Raw genomic sequence first — 26578 nt, 5'->3', positions numbered from 1 at the left:
ACCTTCGTCAATCCAAATAAACGATATTTGGAAGCATTCTTGAGTTCGGAATAAATTATTCAAATTAACACACATCGTAGGTACTTTGCATCTCAAATGGCGATCGATCGCTCCTCTCAGACACATCGCACATGACTCTCAGATCCGGGCGAAGGCTTTCCGAGGATTCCTTTCCAAAGTATGCTAATTACCTACGACTTTTCGTCAATAATGAGCTGGCGATGGTTTAAACTTCTGGCATTATACAAACTGCACAAAGGTTAACCCACTTGACGAGGACGAGTGGAGAGAACCCATCTCAACTTTCAAAGAAGGCTCTCCGGTCTCGGCCATGGCTCTTCCCTACCACGCTGGATTTCAGCCAGTGCCAGTGGTTGGTTGGAACAACACACAAACATACGCAACCGCTCACATAGAGAAGAACGATCTGCGCCTTGAACGTGATTGCTTTTTAATGATCTGCGCTGAATTTTAATGGCAACGGTATCCTCATAAGACGAATTTCACACTCGACGTTCCTAATGTGTCGTTCGTTGGTCGACATCTGCATTTTCGGGGTTGCTCCAGAGCAGAGGAGTTTTACGATTCAAAGAAAAATAAACTCACACACGCACGCAGCATCCAATCCGATGCGATGCTGCAGCATGGCTTTACGAACGAAGGTGTCTCTGAGGAAAGGACCGGAATAAATTTGCATCCAGAAGTGGCTAATTTAATTTGTGCTGCTGCTGCTGCTGCTGCCAGATAGCTGGTGGAAGCACAAATGATGTTGGCCAACATGATGGTGGAAGAGGTCGTCGGTCTTTGAGCACTGTAAATTCCTGAAAAAGTTTGGCACTCGTTGGCGACAACGAGAGAGTAGGTACTTACGCTTCCACACGGTTGTGTATATACTTTTGGAGATGGTTTGCATAAATATGATTTCACGGAACCAGGGTATTTAGTACCCAGAAGGAGAAGACTGAACTGGATGATGTTTATACCAACGTTGTAGAGTGTGTTCATAGTATATTTCAACTGTTTGGTTTGTGTTACCTGGAAATGGAAACAAAAAAAAGTTGTTAATATCAGGTTTACATTATATTCTTATATGTTACATGATTGTTCATAATGTTCGGATATTCTGCTAAGATTATGATTCACTAATTTGAACAGATTTTTGTTTACATTAGAGTTTCAAAGTTCTTTTGGTTTCGTTTGAGAATCCTTATTAACATGGGACAACTATGCTGCACACGGCAGTATGTACAGGAGATAGTCAAAACAATCGGGACAAGTAAAATTTTCACTTTAGAAAAAAATGTTCAACTAGCTGTAATTTTTCGCAAGGCGCATCAAATATTCTCAAATTTTTACTGTAAGTTCATCAACTAGTTGTGTATCAGTGGTCAAAATTTGGAAGAAAAATCGGGCTATTCTACACGAAGTACGAAAGATTCTGAAGAAAAAGTATAACTATCCGATAGCCAGCATTGAGCTCTTATATCTCCGGATTTAACCAAGCGAATCCAATGAAATTTTGATCATTCATTATCAATATAATGAGCCATTAAAAACTTTTGACTAAACCTAATATTATTAACACGAAAAAAAAATATAACTATTAAATTATTTTGGCAATATAAAAAAAGTTTATCCAAAACCTAATCATCGTGTCAAAATGCGAGATAGTAATTATAATCAATTGAAATTCTCCCTAATTGTTTTGAATATATTTATGTTTCGAAGGAAAGCAACCAAATGGCCAGTAGTAATTTGAAAATTAATGGGATGCATATGAAAAATAGATAAATTTACTAGAAAACCATAGAATAAATAAAATCGCAATTGTAACTTTTTTCTTGTTATAATTACTAATTACGACGTTTTTCAAAATTCATTACTTTGGTCAGAAATGATTAAAATTTCATTTCATTTGGTTCATTGAATTCGGAGATATAACAGCTCAAAGTTAGCTATCGGATAATTATACCTTTTTCAAGAATATTCCGTACTTCGTGTAGAATACCCCGTTTTTTCTTCCAAATTTTGACCACTGATACACAACTAGTTGATGAACTTACAGTAAAAATTTGAGAATATTTGATGCCCTTTGCGAAAAGTTACAGCTAGTTGAACATTTTTTTGAACGTGAAAATTTTACCAGTCACAATTATTTTCTATCCCCTGTATTTGAACTTTAAATCCCAAAAAAATTTCAACTCATTTGCATCAGCTCAGTTTTTGACCGATTGAGCTAAAATTTTCACATATTAGTCTAAACATCGCTTTACTTCCCTTCGAACGTACCACCGTTCGGGGTGACATTGGACTCAGAGGTAGACGTGTCCACCGAAACACATTCCACTGGCGGCGGCGTATATAGTAATTGGGGGCAGCGTCGGCGTCGACGCCGGCGTTACGCCGTACACCCTATTTGGCGGCGGCGACCACGTAATCGGCGTGAATATTTTTATTTTTTATTTTCTTAAATTACTATCGCAAGTTCTTTATAAATATCAACACAGAATAGTGTGATTTCTCTACCCACAGAGCACATTAAATTTTTGTCTTTTTTGTGGGTTGAGAAATCATGAGTGCCATTAAAAACTATCATCAACAAGAATATTGCTACAAAATTTTGCAGGAACCCTTTTCATGATTTTTTTAAATAGGGTGGCGAAGGGTATTATCGGCAGGTTTGTTCTCTTCGTCATGGGGGTTTTTGTGGGCCGAATTGCCTGAAATTTGGGCATATAACTCAGCTTGATTGAGAAGGATTTGAGGCCAACTCTGAGGCCTACAGGTTTCAAAAAACCCCTTATGACGAAGAGAACAAAACTGTCGAAAATATGTAAGTTCTCCTATTTCCAGAACTCCTTTCGGAATTTTTCTAGAAATTTCTCAAGATTTCTACTCGGCGTTTTTGCAGTTTTCACCCAGATATTTCTTCAAAAAATAAATCATGTAAAAAATATTTAACAGATTGTAAAGAAGTTCTTCTAGCAAATTTTTCAGAAGTTTTATCGAAGATTATTCCAGTTATTTGTCGGCAATTCCAAAAGAGCATTTTATCGGACATTCTCCAGAGGTTTCTATTCATCCCGAAATTTTACAAGCGATTCATTCAAAAATTCTGTTTTTTTTTGTTTTGCAGCAATGCATTCTGAAATTTTGGTTGGAGCTCCTTCGAGAAGAATTCCTCCGGGAATTCTCTCAGAATATCCTTTGGAGCTTCCAAAAGATTTTCCTCTAGAAGTAATTCTAGGCTGTTTCTCAGAAACTCCACAAATATTCCCCCAGGGATTGCACCGTAAACTTCTCTTGGAATTTATTGGGGACTACAGTGATTCTTTAGAAATTTTTCCAGAGACCCTCCAGAAATCCCTTCAGAGCTTCTATCAGGGACTATTTCAGAAATCACTTCTGGTATTATTTCTTGGCTTTTCCACAGGAATACCTCTAGAAATTCTTTATGGAATTAATGCAAGACATTCTACAGATTTCCTTCCTAGCACTCCTTAAAAGATGCCTTCAAAAAATGAAATTTCTTCAGAAGCAAAAGGTACACCGGGGCAAGTTGAAACGGGTGGGGCAAGATGAAACAGCGGGTTAACATTATGTTATTCAATGATGGTGAACTGCTTGAATGCCATAACACATAGTTTTTGATTCAAACAATCTTTTGGTGAAAGAAAAAAATCAAAAATTTATTGAAAACTATTTTAAAACTTCGCGTTTCATCTTGCCCCACCCGTTTCAACTTGCCCTGGTGTACCTTATTTTAGTGATTCCTTCAAAAATTCTTCTAGATTTGATTCAAATTTCTATTGGGTTTCCTCCGAAAATTCCTCTAGCGATTTTTATAGATATTTTTTAGAGATTTTTGTAAACTTATACTTTCAGACATTTTGCAAGAAACTCAGAAGTATCTCCAGCAGTTTTTTCAGGTTTGCTTCAGAACATTCTCCAAGATTCCGTTCACACAATTATTTAAGGATTTATTCATAAACTCCTCCAATAACTTTGTTTGCAGTTTCTGCTCGGATTCCTTAAGAAATTATTTCAAGGATTCGTTCAGAATTTTTTCTTGCTTTACTTTAGAAATTTCTCAAAAGTGTCCTTTAGACATCTCCTCAGGGATTTCCTTCTTCAGAAACTTCTCCGAGAATTTTTACTTAAATTCCTCTAAAACTATCATATAGAATTCTTCAAGGAATTTCTCCAGAACTATCTCAAGGAGTTCCTCCGCGTATTCAAATGGGGTTCCTGCAGAAATTTTTCCAAAGATTACTTAAGAAATTGCTCCACAGAATGTTATTGAGGAAACTCTTTAGAAAATTCTCTAACAAATTTCATGGAAACTCCAGAATTATCTCCAGGAAAAATATTAGAAATTCCTTCAGGGAATCATTGAAAAATTTCTTAAGCATTAGTGATTTCAAGAAGTACTTCTGTAGAATCCATGAAAGAATATCTGAAAGAGTTCCTGGAGGAATCTTTGAAAGAAACTCAGGAGATATTTCCCTTAGAGGATGCCTTAGAAAAAAAAATCCGGAAGAACCGCTCAAGAGTTTTTGAAAAAGCTCTAGATAAATTTCTGAAGAAAAAAATCTATAGTAGAATTTCTGAAAAAATCCCGTACTGGCATTCATGAAAAAATCTTTTAGCTACTGAAGGAGTCTTTGGGAATATTTGTGGAGGAAGTTTCTGGAAGGTTTCTGAAACTTTTGAAAGAATCCTCGAATGAATTTTTGAGTAAATCTTCTGTCTAATTTTCTAGAAATCACAGGACATATTCTTTGAACAAATTCCTGGAGGAATATCTGAAAGAATCCCAGGATAATTCACAAAAAAACCCTAGAATATGTTCCTGAAGAAGTTCCATGGTTCAAGGATATATTAAAAAAAAATTGGAGGAATTTTCTCGAGGAATCCTTTATCAAAGTTCATGGATTTTCTAAAAGAATACCCGGAGGAAATCGTGGAAGTTTTTAAGGTAATTCTGAATAAATGTCTAGAGAAACACTTACGTTTCATTAAAGTATAATAGTAAAATCTCATGACAAATTTCCAAAGAAAATTCTGTAGTAGTTTTCAGAGGAGATTGTTATAAACATCCTCAAGGCATCTGAGAAGACATCCTGGATTTTTTTTCGAGAAAGTACATGAAGACATAAACGGAGGAACTTTTAAAGGAATTTCTGTATGAATTTCACAAGAATCTCTGAAGGAATTCCTGCTTGGAAGAATTCCTGAATGCATTTTTGAAGGAGCCGATGAATTTTTGAAAAAAAAAATCTTGGATAACTTTATGAAGGAATTCCTGAGGATGAAACGCCTTTTAATTACGTCACGCTTTAAGGAGGGAGAGACGTTAAGCAAAGTGGCTTGTCACACTTTTCAGGGGACCCACACAAAAAGTTTGCCATAAGTGTGACGAGAATTTTGCGCGACGCATTTTATATACTTCTTATCAATAGAGCAATTTTAGAAGGAATCTATAGAAGATTTTCAATAGATATTCTTAGGAAAATAAATGGACAAATTTATGGATTTTTTTAAAAGAAATCTCTGGATGAATTACTAAAGGGAGCTCAAGAGATATTTCTTAACGAATCGCTGATGAGTTATCTTAAGGCATCGCAGAAAAATGCTTCTGTAAGAATATTTTTTGAATAAATCCCTGGATGAATTTATGTAAAAAAAAAACGCTGTAAGAATGTCTGGAAACCATGAATGGTTTTCTGACAGAATCGTCGGAGAAAATTCTAAAGTAATACATGGCGAAATTTGTTAAGCATGAATGGTTTCCTAGAAAAATCTTGGTGATATTTCTGGAGGTGCCTAGAGGGAGGAATTTCTAAGAAAAACCTAAAAAAGTTTCTAGAAGAATCCGTGGAAGGAATATTATCTAAATGGAATCTATGTTGGAACCTTTAGACGAATTCTTGAAAAAATCCCGGTATGTATTACATTGAATATTCCGCAGGATCGGGAATCCAGTTACCCGTCGTCTGATAGGCGATTCCAAGCCTCAACCATTAGGCTTACCGGAAATCTGCCGAATGAATTGCAAAGAAGTCATCAAGAATAAGAATGGAAATCGAGGAGCGGATCTGGTGTGATGGTTAGAACACTTGACTATCACGCCGAGGCCCTATGATCGAATCCCACTCCCGACAAACTCGCAAAATGTGAGTTCTTCCTTCGGAAGGGAAGTAAAGCGTGGGCCCCGAGATGAACTTGCCTAGGGCTAAAAATCTCGTTAATACAGATAAAAAAAAAGAATGGAAATCCTCTAAGAATGTTATACGTAATTTGCCATAAAAGTCTTACAAAGCGAGGTTCTTCAAAATATTGCAGTAAGAAATAATGATGACGATGATCATAAACAAGTTTGCAAAAGATTCAGCAAACATCACAAGAAAAGTACGTTGAAAAATTACACTAGTTTACAAAATAAAACGAAAGTCGTGAACTTCTGTCTACGACCAAAATGTTTGAAGCATAATTTAGCGCTGATTTCGAAACCGTGCTTCAAAAAATTTAAAGTAGAACAGTTTTTGAGTTTCAGCTCAATATCGAGTTTTACAACTTGGCCGATCGTAGTGTGCCGCGCGCGAATATAGACGTGAAATTTTCTCGTGCTGTGTTTTTGCTTTCCGCCTGTCAGCATTTTCAAGAAGTTTTGAAGATGATTCTGCAGTTTTGGACATTCTTAGTTTTTAGTATTTCGGTTTCAAACAATAATTAAATAAGTGCGTTGTTTGGAAGGAAACCAAAAAGTGTGTTTTTTTTCGGTGAAAGTGATTACGAACGCTAGAATAGAAGATAGTTCAGAGTGCCGCGTTGGGAGCTACGTCCTGAAGAAGATGGAGGAAAAAGTGTGTGGGTAACGAAGAGCTCAAGGTGATCGAGATGGGATGGCACAAGCGAGCAAACGTCCGCCGGATTATCGTGACGCTAGACATTGCTGGAACACTTCTTCCTCGCGACCGGAAAGGGCAAGCGATGTTTCTTCGACGAAGATGATTCAACATTGGTGAGAAAGTTCCTTTTAAATTTAATGTTTTTTAAACATTTATGAAAATGACGTACATAACATGTTAACAATTTCGTTCAAATCAGCCGCCCGGAGACGATTCTCCAAGCGTAGATTATGTTTGTTTCGTCGTTTATTTATTTTTTATTTTTTGGTCAAGCGCCAAACGATGGTCGGTGCGCGTCAGTGATGCGGTCTGTGCACGAATAAGGGTCGGGAAATGTAGATATTTTCTGCTCGTCGGAGAACTTTGATTCAATTCCTATCTACACCCTTTTGGACCTAGAGCTGAACTGTGACGACGGCGCGACGGCTGTATAATACGTGTGCGGAACGATTAGTGATAGTTTGGTTCATGTGTCAAAGATTTCCTCTCACTCGGAGAAAAAATGAGGCAAATCAAAAAATATTTCTGCCAAAACTCCATGTGAAGAACATTAATCACAGACAATTAGATGATCGGCATTGGGCCACAAAAACTATACAACAATTGGTGAGATCTTTCTAATATTATTTATTTATCAATAATTCTATTTCAGTTTATATACATTTGTTATAAAACTACATATAAGTTGAAAATTCGCTATTTTCTACATCCTTTCATCTATTGGAAGCTGCTTCAGTTCTGGGCTCTTTCTAAGTTGATGAAGGGATTTATAAATGCTTGCAAGGACTTGGCCAGGTGTGTGGAGCTGAGTGAATCTATGGCATTGTAGATAGTAGCGACATCAGCAATGTCAATGGAAATATTCAACTTTGCAACTCCATCCAAGATTTGTGCAAGTATTCATGCTATGCTATGCTATGCTATGCTAATATCGAGTTTTACAACTTTTCAATATATGGAATTTATTAAAATTCAAATATCTTGCTTTTTGTTCGACCAATTTTTAATCTTTTTCCATAAATTTAAAGCTGAATATAAAACCATTCGATCATTTGAATCCAGGTTTTGCGCCAGATTGATTAAAGTCAAGATATTGGCAAGTTTTGGGGACGATCTCCTTAAATTTTAGCAAATTTTTCAAAAATATATGAAGAAATGTATTTTTTCAATAAGAAAAAAACAATTTAAAATTTCTATCTCAATGTTTATTGACATTTCATATGTAGGCGAGTTACAGTAAAAAATTCAGCTCAACCGGAGCATTGATTACGGAGAATGAGATGTGTGAAATGAGCGACTTTTCTTTAAAATAGAACAAAAATCGATTTCAAACCATTAACCTTCAAAAAATTTCCGCTCTACTGTATTTTTTTTCCTCCGCGTTTTCGAACTCAGGGCATGATCCTACACCAAAAACGATCATCAGCTTACCGAGTTCAAAAATGCTGTAAACTAGTGTTACAAGAAAAAACTCAAACAATTTCACCTTCCATAACTCGCGCGGTTGAACACCACAGCCAGCACCACGCTAGTGCTGAGTATAAAAAGCGAGACTTTTTCAACATATTGTACAAAATACAACAGTGCAATCGCTCGAGGGTTAACAATTACCACCATCATTGCTATCAGGTCACATAACGACACCCCGAACGACACGGTAGCGTACCTTGTGGGATGGCTAGAGCACAAAACTATCACGCTGAGGACCAGAGATCGAATCTCACTCCAGACAAACATACTACTTGTGAATTCTTGCGACGGCAGGGAAGCAAAGCTCTGGGTATCGAGATGAACTAGCGTCGCGTTAGAAATTGATACATTTTTATTTTTGTGTCTCATGTTCTATTTTAACCCTTTATAAGGCCGAGAAAACCAGGCCCGGAGTCCACTCGTTCTACATTGGAATATAAAGTACGTTGCGTAATGAACAAAAACGATTTTATTTTCAAAAAATTCGATGGTCGATTTTGTATGAAAAAAATGGTCTAAATTTCAACTTTTTGTTAACAATGTTTAAAATGTTGTTATTTTGTGATGCGTTTATCAATCATGCTGATTTTTTGATAAGGTATTGCCCCAATATTCATGAGTTACATGTGTGAATTTGAACTCGATTGGTCAATTAGTTTGGACGATATGGCAATTTTAGTACATGCCTAATTATAATAGTACATTTTTTCAAAAGGCCGAGTTCCTAAAAGTAATGAAGCAATCAAGTTAAAATATTGTCCTCAAGTATAAGGAACATAGGCCTTTCATTCCTCATCATTTGATTTTCAATTCGCTCACCACAACAGAAGTTCGAGCTTATAAACCTTTATGCATCCAAAAATGGCAGTTTTTTGACAGACATTTTGTTCTAAAAAAGCACATTCATATTTGTTATGGCTCAAAAAAATCATGAGTGTTCACAAAGACCTAATGTGACCGTCAGTTAAAACAGAAGTTGTAAAAATTTTCTAAACGAACAGAAAAAAATATGTGTATAAGGTGGCAATATAGTTGCCACTGCCTTATAAAGGGTGAACTTGTTAATGTGTCCCTAAGTAAAATGAACATTCATAGTGCTCTGGAGTAATGGATGAGATCTCATCATTCTAATTTTGGAGGCCTACTTTCAGGTCATTTCGGGCAATGATTATCTAGAGGGCATGAGTAAACGCTTCTCAAACATCAAAGTGTAGACTTCTCAAATTAAAACCCAAATCAGCATGCCCCCTTAGGATTAGAAATTGCTAGACAAAACACAAGCTAAGAAAGCAACTTACGCTTGCGAACAACAGGTAACGTCCCACAAAAATACAATTACAGGATTGACTGATGGACCAACTACAATTATGAAACCTCGTCATCCTCTGTTTTGGAAATTGTTATCCACTAGGATAACAGGACAAATTATATGTTTTGTGTTGTATAAGTCCATATGTGCTGTCCTAATTTTATTACGCATTTGTAGTGTTCCACTACAACCTTTGAATATACATTTGTAGTGCTTTTAATTTTATTATCATATTATATTTTCGTAAGAAAAACTCGGTAATAAAGTCAAAACAAAATCTGGGGGGTGTACCATATTCTACGATTCAACATTTTTGTATTTGGGTCAGTCTAGTGTGTATGCATATTTGTACGATTCTCGCAAAAGCTGAGAAATCCGCAACAGTTGTTCTGTTCTAAAAAATGTGAGCCTATTTTTATCACAAAGGAAATTTACCAAGCAAAAAAAAAAACCTGAATCAAACGGGCTTCCGTAATTATTGCGACTCACCAGTGCATACTGTAATCAATTGGTAATGTATGCTGAACACCATAAAAAATCCAGAAAAGTGTCTTCCCAAAAGGTCTTGAAGAAACTGAAGAAGCCATGCGCCCCAGAAGGGTGGGGCAGATGGTTTCCGCTTGAGACCCTCTCTTTTGTTTTGCCAAGCGTAACACGGAGTGTTTTGCAATACATAGCTTGAAATTCTTTCCCCGAGGGTCTTCCACAAGCAAGCGGGTGCGTCTGAGACTCCTTCAGTGCCTGAACTGGGTGGGGGGCGACGAGGTAAAGCGTAAAGTGCAGTGCAAAATTAGCGTAACAGGTGGTTTTAGGTTATGTTCATTCCCTTCAATTGGCCATGTCTAGGGCAATGAAATGAGAGCGAACGTGGGGTGCAGGGTACCCCAGCAGTTTCTTGTTCTTTTTTTTTGTAGCGCTCGGTGATCTCCCCAGAGGTTGTTATTTTAGCACATCCTGCTGATTGGTCCGGCCTCGAAATTAGTTCAAATTACACCTCGAAGTTTCGTGAAATGGTGATGAGCTTATTGCTCCCTTTTTTGTTGCAGTCTTTACACGGCTGTAGGTTCGTTTATTTTTTTTCTTTGCATTCGATGGGCAGCTCATCGAGATGGTAATCGTTTTGCATCGGTGTTTAGCGGCAAGCGATTCGCAGTTTGCGGCCTCCATCCAGATGCAGGCTTTTATTAATTTAGGTAAGCTAATTATCAACTACAGCTGGGTGTGTTTAATTTTACGAACGCGTCGCACTATGGGCGAGTTGCGTACATATTGGTGGTCGAAAATATTTTAACTTTGCAAGTTAGTTATCTGATTTCTTATGTAGGTTCAAAGAATCATTATTCAAAGAAAATCCGAAACTGTTAACTAATAGTCGTGTAATCGCAAACAACAGTTAAAAGTGTAGCTATTTTAGAAGAGGTTTTCATAATTATAATAAAACTTTTATTTTGGTTTTACGACGGTTCAAATGGCTTTCTCGAATCAGTTCTACTTAAAAATGTTACATGGGATGTTTGCACTAAGTTAACTATAATTAATATTACAGCCATTAGAAACTGTTCAAAATTCAAATCTCATTGATAAAGCCCCTATGGGATCGTAAATAAAGCATGAACAAATATGGTTGCATATTTTTGAGGGCATCGTGAATCTTATTCAAAAAACTTCGAGGACATCGAAAACTGTGTGTATGTTTCAATATCTTTCTAGCTTCTGATAAAACGTTCGTAGATGTAAGGCAGTATGAATATAATCTGAGAGCAGAAAGGAGCCATAGAGTGTTTATTTTCATTTCCATTTATATTCAAAGATCTATACTCCAAACAATTCGTGTGCAGGTTATTAAGGTTTGGTCAGAGAAAGATAGTATCCACAAATTTTAACCACCACATAATCCACAGTGAAGTCCGAAGGACGAAACCGGTCAACCGGAGGGCACAATCATGTAAATATTGTTTCAACTTTCTTTCTTCGTCCAAACAATCGTCTTCGATTGGCTCCCCTGTTTTTCGCACTGCTGCTGACTGAGTCAGCAATTTCGGAATGAGCATGCAAAAAAGTCGAACCCACTTGTAGGTAGGTACTTACACTTTGTGCTGCCGCCGCCACCGCCACCGGTCATCCGCGGGTGCCAATCGTCACCCATCGCAGCCCCGCGTAGCCGCGAGTCCATTTTGTGAATTCCATTAAAACTGCCAATTAACGTTTTCCGAACCGACGCGACACTGCTTTTCCGTGTGAACTTTAATTGAGTTTCCCTCTTTTGTTCCAAATGAAGTGCAGGAGCAGTTCGTTCATGGACTGCAGTCAGGATGGGTGGCAGGCAGGCGGACGGACGGACGACGACGCTCGCTCATTAATATGCAAATTTCTCAGCCTGAGAAGACTCCGGATTCCACAGCGCAACGCGTAACGACTGGACTGGATGCTCCTCCTGAAGAGTGTGCTTAAACGGAAGAAGAGGCTCAACTTGGAGGATCTCGGATGGCTGTTGCTGCTGCTGCTGCTGCAACCTATCGAGGTCGATTTGAGCATTGGTTTATCTGAGGTGGGCGAAACGAGTGTGGAGAGGAATGCTTTTTTTTCGCGAGAGACCGATACCGCTTATCTTGCCAATTAATCAATATTTACTGGCATGACCGGGCTCTTCACCATCCGGTTTGTGTGGCTTTTACTGATCAAGAGGACATGCGGAGAAAGAAGTGCATAATATCACGGAGTAAAAGTAAGGGGGTTGACTTCCGTCTACAAAAAATGACAACTAAAAACCTTTGATTTTTAAGGAAGAGAAAGGTTTATATGATGTTTAGGATTAATGGGTACCCGGTATGGTGGACTAATGGCTCCGACTCTAATCGCAGGTTTTCACGCAAACGCATTGGTTTATTCGAAAGCTTCCACATTTCTTCCTACTTCTCCGCATTGATCATCATTCTGTCTGCAGAGAAGTTTCCTACAAGGGGGAAAAATTACTTCAGAATTGGGACATTAGGTAGCTCAAACGTTGCTGCAAAGTTCGGTACATTCTACGATCATCAGTTTGAAATTATTTCGCTAGAGGGCAACGCTGTACAAAAAGTTTGTTTGTTTTTAGATTCACAAGAGTAGTCTTTCTTAACCCTGGAGCGGTCGCGTTGTGTACTGAGTACTCGCACCATGAAAAAAGCACGCTTGTGGTACACAGCGTGTGCGTGGTGTCATTGCGGGTGGCCGAAGACGCGACTGCTTGAGGGTTAAATTTCTTTACCGGCGCGTGTATTTCTTATACGAGAAAATACGAACTATGTGTCAGAAAGATTATACTATCAAAAATGTCATAAATGATGGCACAGTACTGTGATTTTTTTACTATCTATATCTCGATTCTTTATTTTATTTTTTTATTTTTATTTTTGTATTTTTTATTTTTATTTTTTTTCACTTTAACATCTTATACAACATCTTTTACGATTACTGGTTGTCTGGGTATGTCTTTATCAGGGTTTCCTTATGTAAATCGTAATGGGATTTTTTACGCATATCGTCTAGAGATGTTTTCGAAAATTCATTTCAAGATTTCTTTTTTTCTCAAGATATTACCCCAGGGACTCTTCTTGACATCTCTTTGGGATTCTTTCAAGCATACCTTCTGATTTCTTTACGAAATTTCTGTCGAGATTCCCCTCGGGATTCTTTCAGGGTATCCTTATGAACTTTTTCAGTGATTCCTCCCAGAGCTCTGCTAGGGCATGGTTTCCCAAACTGTGGGTCACGACCCCAAGGGGGGTTGCTGGCCTTCATCCAGGGGGTCGCGAGGGTCAGTCAAATATTTTACTGTAACAGACAACAAATGAGGGAATTTCTATGGTGGGTCGCGAAAAATACGTCTGCTGGCAAAAGGGGGTCGTGCACCAGAAACTTTGGGAACCTATGTGCTAGGGATCACCCAAGAGATTCATGGGTGTTTCTCCTTTAACTCCCATTTCAGTTTGATTTTACTTAGGCTTCCGATTCGCTCAGCGAATGCCATTCGCTATTCCTCCACCGGAGCACGTGGATTTCTTTTCATTGTTTAAATCACAATTTGTTCATCAAAACGTGTTTCTGTTGTGTAAGTGATTGTCAAAAGCATTATCAACATTGTAATTTTCACCTGTTTTTTTATTTACGAATTTAACTTTTCAATTATGAATTAAAATTGAAAAATAAACTTTGTAAATGTTATATAATAAAAAAAATGCTTTACAGAAATATCCGCAAAAAAATTAAAAAAAAAAGAGAAAATGCTCAAGATTTATTATATAAGAAATTTCGCTAAATCGTCGAATCCTTCCAAGAACTAATACTGCAATCCTTCGATAAAAAATTAAATATCGATTTAAGAATATATCGAGATTTTTCTCAGTGATTTTCTGGATCATTTACATAGAAAATGTCTTTTAAAAAGAAATGTCATGCAAACACTCTACAAATCCAATAAAAAATATTTAGGCATTGAAACAGGACTTGGATGTCTAATGTTGAGATTCCAATGAAAATTTTACGAAAAACATCAACAACTTTGAATAAAAACGGACTGTTCCGATCACCTTGGTTATTTAGATTGATACTTCTCAAAAAGTCTTTCAAGGATTCGGAATCCATTCAGTGATTTGTTTAGAAATTTGATTGCTAGTCTATCCAGACTTAGTTTCGCAATTCCTTTGTGGATTTTTCTCGAAATTCTACCCACGATTCTTTCCTTAATTCAGTAACAAATTTTGAAAACGACGTATAATCAATGGTATAGCATTGATTATACGTCGTTTTCAAAATTTGTTACTGAATTCTTCCCGAGATCCCTTCTTGAATTTCTACAGCAATTCCTACTTTGAATTCTTTCGTAGTCTCTCACAGAGTTTTTCCCGCGAGTTGTTGTTTGAATTTATCGAAGTGTTTTTTCATGAAGTTTTAGCTTTTTTCCTGGCTTTATCCAGTCCTCCCAAGTTTCTGTTTGTTTCAAAAACACGGATACATGTACTGATTCCAGTGAGCTATTCGCTATTTGAAGGAAGCACGACACTAGACAGACAACGGAGAAGTTCTTCCAGGGATTTCTTCCAGAGAGGCTTTCGATATCTCTCTTGGATTTCGTCGTGGGATTTCCAGAATTCTTCCTTGATTTTTTTTGCTCAATTTTCCCAAACCTTTTTTCTGAGATGTTCCAGTTTTTCCCAGGATTTCTTCCGATTTTTTCCCGGGAAGCTCTTTCAGGGAATATCGTAGGTTATCCAACAGCTCCTTGCAGAAGTTCTTCCAAAGATTTTCTCCTGGTAGAATCCCCGAAAGAACTCCGGGAACAACTATTCAAGAAATCCCAGAAGAAGCACCTAGAATATCAACGGACAGTTTTCGTTAGGGAATCTGAGAAGAGTTCTGGGTATATTCCCTCGCAAAAAAAATACGGGGGAATACTGCAAGAATTCCTTTTATCAACTATGAGGAAAAGCCTGGAAAAAGCTTTGAAAGAAATCACGGGAAGAACTGCATCAGAAATAACAGCATAGGCTCTTGCAGAAATATCGAAAAGCAATCCGGAGAAAATCTTAGGAGAAAGAAAAACACTGAGTTATCCCAACACCACCACCGGAAGCCATCTTCTGAGAGAATCGAGAGAAACTCCAAGAGAAATCCCGCAAGAGCCTTTAGGAAATATCCTGGCTGCAACTCGTGTAGAAATCCCAGGAGAAACTTTGGAACAAATCCCTGGAGGAACTCCAGCAGAAAATTCGTGAAAAACTCCTTAAGAGGAGCTCCGGAAGGGATCGCGGAAAGTTTTTAAGAGAAATCCTTAAAGAAACTCTAGGAGAAATTCCAGGACAACATCTGAGAGATACTCATGTGAAAATGATATGTATTCACTAGGTTTGCTGGTAAGTCTGAAATATACTGAAAAATTTGCAATTAGAAGGCACAGAATGTTGCTAATTGAAAAATTTAGAGATGAAATTTGTGGAAAAAATCACGTACTGGAAGCCGAAACAGAGATTGATTTGTGAAAAAGGAGTGTTTATGGTGTGGCTTCGCATTCTTCTCTTGTTGATTTACGGCTAACCCAGCATCCAGAAATTGGCCAAAGCCGGAAGGATACGATGGGCAGGGCATGTTGCAAGAATGCCGGACAACAACCCTGCAAAGTTGGTGTTTGCTAACCATCCGGTCGGTACAAGAAGGCGTGGAGCGCAGAGAGCACGATGGGCGGACCAGGTGGAGCGTGATCTGGCGAGTGTTGGGCGTGACCGACGTTGGAGAGCTGCAGCTGCAAATCGAGTATTATGGCGGCAAATTGTTGATTCAGTATTATAATGAATTTGATGTTAACTAAATAAATGAATGAATGGTGTGGCTTTGGAGTCAGTTTGGCTCTCTGTTCCGCAGAATCGTTACATGTTCTGTGGCTTAGTTGGTTAATGCGCCGGTCTAGCGAATACGGAGCCGTGGGTTCAAATCCCAGCGGAACATGATTTTTTTTTCATAAATTTCATCTCTCAATTTGTCAATTAGCAACATTCTGTGCCTTCAAATTGGAAGTTTTTCAAGTGATGTGGAGATGTCTGGATAAATTTTAGTAGACATTCCATGAACACTTCTTTGGAGGAGAACGCAGCAGAACTCATGAGGGACTCTGGGAATAATACCAGGAAACCCTACGGAAGAAATTATGTATGATTCTCGGGTGAAATTCCAGTAAAAATCGGAAAGTATGAGAGTAATACCAAGAAATATGTGGAAGAATCTTCTGTGAAATCCTGGAAGGCATTTAAAAAAGAAAATCTGACGCATCTTATCGGAATCACCGACTTGCCGATATATCTGCTAGATCTAGGAACGCTCCTCTTATTCCTGTAGCACAGTTCGACACCAACATTTCAAAAGGGCGTAACTGCTTTTGGAATCATCACCTTCTTTTAAAGCTGTGGATCATGTGTTATGATTTCCATGTTTTTCACAACAAGTACCGACAATCACGGTGGTTTGAGTGTAAGGGAGGCAGTACGACCTACAGCTTTGAAAGAAGGTATTACTTCCAAATGCAGTTACGCCCTTTTGAAATGTTGGTGCCGAGTTATTCAAATTCCTTGTTGATTTAATTTGCATTTCAAATAGTCATCCGGAAGATTCTTCTGTGTCTTATCCGAACAACAAGCTTCCAATAAGAACCTTCGGTATAACGGAAAAAATATAGATGTAGTGATCAAAATCATGTTGAAAACAAGTCAACACCAGAGCTGCAATTTTTCGAAAGTAGGGTCTGGGATCATTTGAGCAGGGTGACCTATTTTGAGCATTCAATTTTTATCCAAATGACTTGATTTTTGGGACACGGTGAGATATGCATAAGCCATGTACAAACATTGAAGTCAATTGGTTAAAAATTGACTGAGTTATAGCAGCAAGTGCCCAAAACAAGTCCCCCTGCCCAAATGGTCCCAGACCCTACTTCATGAGTGTGATATTTAGCATTATTTATTCTATCCGTTTTAGCTTCCCTGTCATATATGTCTTGCTATCGGTACACAGTTAAAGGAACGAAAAAGGTACCCACTCAGCGTGTTGAAGGATAAGACACAGACAAACAGACATATTACTTGGAACAAAGTGCAATTGAAATCATCGTCACAAAAGCAAAATCGCCCAATGCTAATTATGCTGTGTTTCGAAAACCCGCTGAGTAGATGGCGCTAGTGAGCAAACGTCAAACTGGAGCAAAAACGATGCGAGCGCCATGGAAGAGAGATTTGCGAACTGCAGAATATTTGAATAGTGCGTTAAAAAGGGAAACGGTGGGAAGTGGGTGGAGTGAGACGTCTGTTTGTCTGTGGATAAGATATGACGAAGCAACACTTCGAATTTGAAGGGTACAAATCTGAAGAAACAAAGTGTGGCTTCGTCATATCTTCACCAAGGCGAAGACAAGTGTTGACAGTGAAAAAAAATCTATTCAGTTTTCTGTAGGTGAGTGTTTTCACCCGTGGTGGTGTATAGGGTACTCATTCTCACTAGCCACCGCTTAAGACGAATGGCAAGTTGGCATGAATAGTGTGTGGATGATTGGGAATGATACTTTGTTGGTTCGCTCACAAATTCAGCCCCCGGGCTCTGTCAGTTTTCACAACGTGGAACAGAAAACGGCCACCGCTGTTATTCATTTTCGGCTGAAAAGCAATAACTGAGACTGTTATCTTGCAGCACCGGTCAAGACTTCATAATATGGGTTTTATCCAATTCCCGTCTATCTGAACACCAACAAATATTGATCGAATTTATTCTTGCACTTCGCACAACGCCTAATGGCTAATTTGGTATCAATTACAAATTTATAAATTAGCTTCCGTATGATGGTAAAAAATTTAATAGAACTATTTACAATTTCTTCAAAATAATAGGCTTAATAATTATTCCTTGAATTCTGTTTCCATCTAGTCCACTTCTATTTTGGGCACAACCTGAATTCTATTCTCGGCACACTTTCTACGTGACACTATGGTGCAAGGGATGGCCAAAATTTATGATTTGACCATAGGTGTTTATTCGAAATGTCGGTCAAATTCTTCGCAATCTAAATCAAATAATGTATTCAAAGTACGATTGAGTAAAAAGCATTTAAATAGACATAAATGTAGCAACCAAAATATTTCTCTTTTGCCCAACAGATCGTAATACGCCATCACAGTGCAACGAAGATTTTTTTTTTCCTTGTGGTTGTTAAATACGATGTTTCGTATGCATAAAATCCACGCACACATTTGCTTGCATCTTCTCTAGACGAAGCCAACTAGTTGTTTACATTTTAACGACGAAAAAAAAACGTGATTTATCAAAGCATTTGATCAGCTTTTGCTGCACTCTGCAGCAGGGAAAACCAACTTTGAGGTACCACAGAGGTTTAGTGGGGTGAGAAATGAAGGTTGATTCAACAAGTGAATCTGGCGAAGTGAAAATTTAACGGTGATGACGAACAATTCTGCTAGCTGTTGCTTTGGTGCGGTTGCCTTCGTCGTGCGCAACACGAGAAAAGTAGTCAACTCGTAAGTGAAGTGAAATTGAGACGTGAAATTACGCGTAGTTATTTGATTTCCGGTGCTATATGGGCTAGTTATTGATGCCTACATCTTTTTGCTTCCATCCATTGAGGTATTGGCAAAGGTAAGTTGGAATATCTGTAATAATTGGCTATTTCTCGTCTGATATGACGGGAATTAGCACATATGACGAAGTAGATTGCATCTCTTTTTAAATTAGTTACCATTTCTATGTCAGTTAAGAAGCAATGGTCAAATGAAGATTCTTGATTTAACGATTACGTTGTTGACAAGTACAGTTCTTCGAGGCATAACACTTGAGTTTTCTAATACATTTTTCTGAAAGTAACAAACCCAAGGATCCATATTGCCGAAGCGGTAAGTGAACGGTTGGGTGGTATTCAGCGTGACCATGCTTCGATTTTCAGACGGTCCAGCAACTCTTCTTAATGAAACTTTCCTTGGCTTCCTTGGACATACACTAACCTTAGGTTTTCTGGATAACATCACACGTCATAATTACAACAAATCTGCCAGTTTTTTCCTCCGCAAATTGATACCTATAAGCATTATTCTATAGGTAAATGTAAGTCAATTTGAACTAGAACACATAGACACAAGTAAAGAATTGGTTATCATTCGCCTGACCAGCACTAAATCACATGCACGTCTTCACCGAACCCTTTCCACAAACAATAAAATTTGTCAAAACCTGACACTCAATTACACCTACCATTAATGCGCTGTGGACTGTGGTACAGCCACCAGCCAGTGTGCCCCCACAGCTAGTACTCTCACAGTCATTTGCCGCCCAGTTTCCAATTTCATCCAATTTACGACCGACAACGTGATTTCCCCGGTGGACGACAGTTCAGGAGCCGTTTATCATCACCACGTAGTTAGGTCCTCCTGCATAGTACGTGAAGCTGGAGGCGCGTGGGCTATCCCCGTCCAACTGGGAGCAAACAGAGGAAAAACTTTCCACCGAAAAGTTTGGCTCCCCTTGCTAGGGGGGTCACAAGTCGTCGTCGGCGTAGCAGCTTACCACCCCGGGCCAAAACGCATTTCCCCGACGGCGGGCGGCGCCGCTCTCAATGCAAACGATGAGCATTCCGGAAAAGCTCGGGTCCCTGGAACGTCTTCAAAGCAGGAACAACGATTCAGTTTCAGTTTGTAACCGAAGGAAAATGAAGAATGTGAACGTGTGCGGTTTCGTGTCGGATACGAGTTTCCAAGGGTAATTCTCCGAGGTTGGTGAGCCGGGAAACGAGATCAAACTTTAACGGGATCCCCCCGTCCCCATCACTTGTGGGTCTCCGACTCGACGGAGTGAATCGGAAAAGTGAAGTTCATCATATCAGAGTCTCCAGTTTTAGGGGGAATCGCGAAAGTTGGTCGCATCATTTGCTGAAAGAATTTATGGCTCGTGGTGGAGGAAGTTTGAAAGCTCGCTGGAAAGATTGCGAAAGTGACGCCAGCCAAACATCGAAGAAGGTGTATACCGGGACACGTTGAGCAGAAAATAATTACATTGAATTCTTTTGTAATTATACTACACGGTCTGGGAGCGTGAGTTTGAGTACCTGTAGTACATGTTGTTCGTAAAGTTGCGATGCGCCCTTGTGGCCGATCGAGAAAAGAGGAAAACGCCTCCTTTTGGAGCCAACTTATATCGTGGTGCGGTGCTTTTGTTGCCATCATACGTGAAGATACGTTAGCTTGCTTCGGTATCTTGATCGTTTCTCTGGGATGCTGGACTTGAGATTCAAGCAGAAGGCAAACCGGTTACCGGTCGATCAGATTCCCGAAGGCAATCGAAACAGGTCGTTCGTTTTGGGTTGAGGAACTGAAGTGGAAGATTTTCCTTGAAAACATAAGAGTTTTGCATAGATGTCTACTCTTTTATGAACTTTTTTAAGATTTTCAAGTTCTCTTAAATAATTAAAAATTAAGAACTGTTCCAACAAATCGACGTAACAGCTAATATTTTCAGAAAACTTCTACAATACTCTTGTCATTTATTTCGCTCTCAAAGTTCAAAACCCAGCCAAGTGAAAACAAACAAATATGCAAACAATACAAATCTTTCACACCACTGAAGTAGCATTCCCTTCATTCATGCTACATATTCCAGCAACTTCCTCTTTGCAATAATCGAAATGACACTTACATGCACATGCCATCATGCACTCGCACTCCAAAGCAAACCCATTTGGCGATCCCCCCCCCTGTGTGAAAACTATTTATCGTGGGAACTTATTTGGCACAAAAGACAACCTCACAGAGCAGCCTACAACAGCATAGACCCCTTCTTGCGTACCCCACCGAAGCACGGTAGGTACCTACAAAGTCCGCCAACCTCGATAAAAATCAACTCCCATCCCGTTGTTGCCCGTTGCTCGCTAGGTGAAGCTTTTTCAAAATCCTAGACACCCGACGACCCGACCGACGATGCGTGGCTCAATGATAAAAGGAGTTGAGTCAACTCGTTGTTGTTGACTGACTGACATCAGCTCGGCTCTGGCGCGGCGCGCAATGCGAACAACGTCAAGACGCGTCAAGCCCAGTCAAAAGCACGGTCCATCACTTCGGGCGGGGGAAGCACGGGGTTTAGCAGTCGGGGTCTTAGAAACCCGGCAATTATCTTGATCCCCACGTTACTCATTCTTGTTTCTCTTTTTTTTTTTCGTTACGCTTTGACGTAGTGGTTGGTAGATTGCGCTATAATTAGTACACGTACGTAGCCTAAGCTCTCTCCCTCTCGCTGAACATGCCAAAGTGGAGGGAAAAGAATTCGGTCGGTTGGGGATTCAATTTGATGGGTCCCATCCAGATCAACCGGATCGGGTTCATGAAAAGCGAATACGATGATGCTGTGAGCGAGGGTGGCGGCTCGAGTGAGAAATGATGCGGTCAGCATTCCTGGATTTGAGGTACGGGAATAAATCAGTTTAACGACTCCGAACGAATTTGGTGGTTTGCGGATTGATGGCTATCTGGATCGAAACGTATGGTAATCATTTCTGAATAGACGAGCGATGGCGGGACGAGCTCAATTGCCAAATTCAAATAGAGGTCGGACTCGGTTATGGACATTTTTTTTTTATTATCATACAAATTGGGCCGAAAGGTCTCAGATTTTCATAAAACTTTTTCCACAGGCAGGGCTCATGGATATATGAACAAAAAAAACTTAAGGAAAATTCAGGGTCGCCCATTTTCCCGGAAAACTCAGGTGGATTTTTTTTGTTTTCCCCTGATACTACTTACTTTGAAAAATCATAACTCAAGAACGAAGCATCGTAGAAACAAAGTTTTTTTAGAAAATGAAAGCAAATTTTCTCAGGAATCCAAATAAATATGAACTGGAAAAAGTTTCCCACAAAATTTTCGACAGTTGAGAAAATTCGTAAAGAAACGCCGGAAAAACTATGCCCGAACTCGTGGAAAATTTTCGAAAAAATATTTTTGAGAAGGTTATTTCATAAGCTTTAATCGCTGAAATTTTTGGAATGCACTTTTTTCGTTTTTGAATTATGGCCAATTTTGTTGAAAAATGTCCAAATATGCCATAAAAGCCATTTCTTTAAAAATCATAACTCAAGAACGAAGCATCGTAGAAACAAAGATTTTTAATGAAAATGAAAACAAATTTTCTCAGGAATCCAAAAAAAATATGAAGTGGAAAAAGTTTTCCACAAAATTTTCCACCGTTGAGAAAACTCATTAAGAAAAGCCGAAAAAACTATGTCCGAGCTAGTGAAAAATTTTCAAAAAAATATTTTTGGGAATGTAATTTTAAAAGCTTTGATCGCTGAAATTTTGGATTATACTTTTTGTAGTTTCTTTCTTCAGATATTCCCTCAGGAATTCCTTTTTGGATTCTTTCAAAAAAAAAAAAAATCTGGGATTCAATCGGCAATTCATATCAGACATTATTTGAGAAAATCCTCCAGGGATTCTTTCAGCAACTCAACAAGGGATTTTTCCAGAGATCGTACACAGAATACATTAAGAAACATTTCTGCAAGGGTTCCTTTGGAAATTCTTTGGAATTTCTCAAAAACTTCGTCAAAGAAATTTAAAAATGTTGGCATGATTTGTTTCAGAAGTTTAAAAACATCTTCAAACTTCATATTTTTTGGAGGGTTTTCAGCAAATCTTTCAAAAATTCCTTCAGATTTTCCTCCAGTAATTCCTTCGAATATTTTTTTTTCAGAGAGACTGATTCTAAAAGTTTCCACGAATTTCGTCAGTAACTTCTTAGGATTTTTCTAGAAATTGGGATTCCTCTAACAATTCTATTAGATTATTATTCAAAATGTACTCTACTGATTGTTTAGGAAAATTCTTCAGGAGTTCCTTCTGACATTTTTCCGTGGGTATTTCAGAAAATCTTCGAAAAAAATCTTCCGTAAATTTATCTAGGTATACTTTTGGAAATTTCCTAATGGGTTTCTCCAAAAATCCTCTTAGAAATTCAGGGATTATTTCTTTGTGTGGCTTCGTAATCGTGCGGCTAAGGTCACCAAGCCTTTAGTCGCATCGTGCTTAGGAGCGCGGGTTCGATTCCCGCCGCAGCTGTCAGGAAAAGTTTTCGGCTGTGCCACTGGGCGTTGCATGCTAGTCCGTTGTCTAGTGTCGTGCTTCCTTCAAAGAGCAAATAGCTCACTGGAAGCATTAAACGTGTCCGTGTCTTAAAAAAAATTTGAATAACTTTCTTCAGTGAACACTTCAAAAAAATATTAGAAAATTCTTCAGAAACTTCAAAAAAATCTCAAAAAGCTACCTTGGAGTGCTTTAGAATTCTTCAAGGGATTCTTTGAAAAAAAAACTTCTCTGAAGAGCCTTACAAAAACTTACGAAAGTTTATTAGGAAACCATTCCGTGGATGTATCAAGAAACTATTCCATGGGTAAAAGAAAAAATAGAAAAAGTTACGATGATTTCTCCAAAAAATCCTTCAGAGCGGTGTTCAGCAAGTTTTCCAGCGATTTCTCCAATAGTAAATTTTACGAGCCGTTTTTATAGATGGAATTTTGACAGGAGCTGGCGTCCTAGCACTCGAATATCAATATAATAATCAACACTGTTGTCTTTTCTTAAATTGGCTCATAGTATAAAGTTTCCTTCAGATTTTTTCCAGTAGTATTCCATTCTATAATCTTTCATGGATTCCATCAGAAATCCTCCAGAGTGTCGATCTTCCATATATTCCTTCATATATTTCTCTAGGGAATCTTCCTGAGATTCTTTACGAAATCTTTAATTGTCTCCTTTAGATATTCTTTCTTTCAGGGATTTCTAAAAAAATGTCTTTAAAAAAGCGCCAGATTCGAAAAAAATCCCTTCACAAAATCTTCTAGACATTTTCCCTTTTGTTTTCTACCAGTATTCGTTTAGAAAATCTTTATGAAATCTGCCAAAGATTGCTTGCAAAATTGTTGCATAGACTCGTGTAGAAAGTTATCCGAGGATTATTTTCAAAAGTAAGAGACGAACCAGCTAAAGGCTGAAAGTATCTATAATAAAGCTAAATCAAATCAAATGAATTCAGAAAATCTTCAATAGATTTCTTTAGGAATTGTATGAAATACTTTTGCCTTTTTCGTACACCAAGGTGTACCGAAAAGCTATCTGTTCACTCCAAACACTAAAATTTGATAGAGCCCCTGGAAAGGTCAAGTCTTATATGCCAATCAACCCAGCTCGACGAGTTGAGATGATGTCTGTATGTGTATGTGTGTGCGTGCATGTGAATTTTTTCATAGTAAATATCAACCGATTTCAACGACCGATGGGGAATTTTGTACCATTGTTTCCTATTGGGAATGGCTCGGATCGGTCCAGCCGTTCCGGAGTTATGTCCATTTTGGTGTTTCGGTACCCCAAGAAGGGGTCAGGTATGAAAACGCTGCAAACCCATGCATGCGACACATCAAATCGAGACTTTTTCGATAACCTGATGAAAGCTTAGCAAGAAAATACTCTCTCATCATATTTGAAACTACCAGAACCTCTTCCGGGTGTCCCATTGGAAGTGGCCAAGCAATAAAGTTAGCTTGAACCATGCTTGTGGCAACTAGAATCGCGGTTTTTTATCTTTGTTATCGTGACTTTCCACCCGAGGCTGGTTCGTCTCCGCAACAATCGCGGCATTTCCAATAACCTGATGACCAATTAGCAAGAAAATAGGCTCAGAATATATTTAAAACTACCATAAGTGTTCCGCAGCCTATTCCAGGTGTCCCATCGAAAGTGGCCAAGCATGAAAGTGAGGTAAAAACATGCTTGTGACACATTAAATTGCGACTTTTCCAATAACCTGATGATTAGTTAGCAAGAAATTAGGCTCAGACCTAATTTGAAACTTCCGGTTGTGTTCCGAAACCAGCTCCGAGTGTTCCGTCAGAAGTGGCTAATCATAAAAGTTAGCCAAACCCATGCTTGTGACACATTAAATCACGGCTTTTTCGATAATCTGAGGAACTATGGTAGTGTTCCATACGATAGCTTGTAATTATCGTCTTCAAAGTGATCGGCCTTTAGTGACAGTAAAAGTGGTCAGCAGTCACTGATACTACTGATTTTGTGCAGTTCTGTCCATTCGTTGAAAATAACGTCGGAATAAATGCCAATAAGTTTACCAATGACTATTATTATTGTTGAATATCAGGATTCAGGGACACTTCGGCTTACGTCGAGGAAAAGATCATGAATACATATTTGACGAGAAAGGCACTATCACCACTAGGTGTATTAATCAGGGTTTTTTATGGAATGCTTCACAAATTCCGAAATGACTTTTTTCTTCCAAACACTTTTTTGAAAAACCTCACATGAATATTCTCAAAAATCGCTCGAGATTTTGTATCGGACAATGTTCCACAAACCCCATGAGAAAATCACTCAAAGGGGCTTATCTGTCTTTAAAAATTTTCAGTTAAAAATAAATAACAATAACAATTCACGAACTCCATTATTTTTTTTTTCAGGGATTCCTTTAAAAATCAGAAATTCAGAACCATTCAGGAATTCTCCGAAAATAGCATCAAAAAGTTCTCTAAAGATTCTTCCAGAAATTTATTTAAAAAACAATGTGAATTCCTTCCAAAACTCCCTCATGAGTTCTTTTAAAAATTACCCCAGGAATTCCTTTACAAAATCATTCAAGGATTTTTTCAGAAATTTCTCCTGCGGTTTCTACATAAATGCACATGGGGATTCTTTGAAAAATTTCTACAGATACATTTTCTTGACATTTCTTCAGGAATTCTATTTTAAAAATGCGCAGTAAAAATTTGGTAATTTTGATATCTTCTGAATTCTTTATTACACCGGTTCGTTGGTGGTCAAAATGACTGACAATTCTCAGGTCATTTTGACAGATGTGATACACCAAAACCTCCATTTAGGTAATGGGTCGGGACTGCCTAAATAGAATTTTTACCTAAATGGATTCATTACCTAAATGGATTCAGTTCATTACCTAAATGGAGTACAAGGTTGCAAAGAAGTTTATTCCGCCAGACTGAAAAATTGTTGAATGTCGGGTCAATTTCGGGTAAATTTTTATCGTATGTTGGGCCACTGTTGGACCAACATCGAACAACTGTTGGGTCTATGTTGGGTTTGGAGGCCAAAATAAAAACAGGTGAATGATAGGTTAATGTCGGGTATGACGTCATCAATCTTAAAGTACTCCAACTGTTCTGAACACAACCAAATTCTATTTAGGTAACGTTACCTAAATGGAGGGACCTAAATAGATTTTACCTAAATGGATCCTACCTAAATGGAGGTTTGAGTGTATGAGCATTAAATGGATGGCTACAAGGTCGATAAAG

At 38.4% G+C, this 26578-nt stretch overlaps 1 protein-coding gene across 1 annotated transcript in view; it reads right to left on the bottom strand.

The window, feature by feature from the left end:
• Window positions 1-6: 6 nt before the first annotated feature.
• LOC109421565 (protein bowel) overlaps window positions 7-26578 on the bottom strand; it is a 100888-nt gene continuing 74316 nt past the window's right edge. The window contains exon 3 of the mRNA XM_062849698.1: window positions 7-1035. Coding sequence (XP_062705682.1) covers window positions 1032-1035 — 4 coding nt within the window. The 3' untranslated portion in view covers window positions 7-1031. The remainder of the gene's footprint in view (window positions 1036-26578) is intronic.

The sequence above is a fragment of the Aedes albopictus genome, chromosome 2 (genome assembly GCF_035046485.1).
Source record: "Aedes albopictus strain Foshan chromosome 2, AalbF5, whole genome shotgun sequence".
In the NCBI taxonomy this organism is placed as follows: domain Eukaryota; kingdom Metazoa; phylum Arthropoda; class Insecta; order Diptera; family Culicidae; genus Aedes; species Aedes albopictus.
This window is presented reverse-complemented; position numbering and strand designations above follow the sequence as displayed.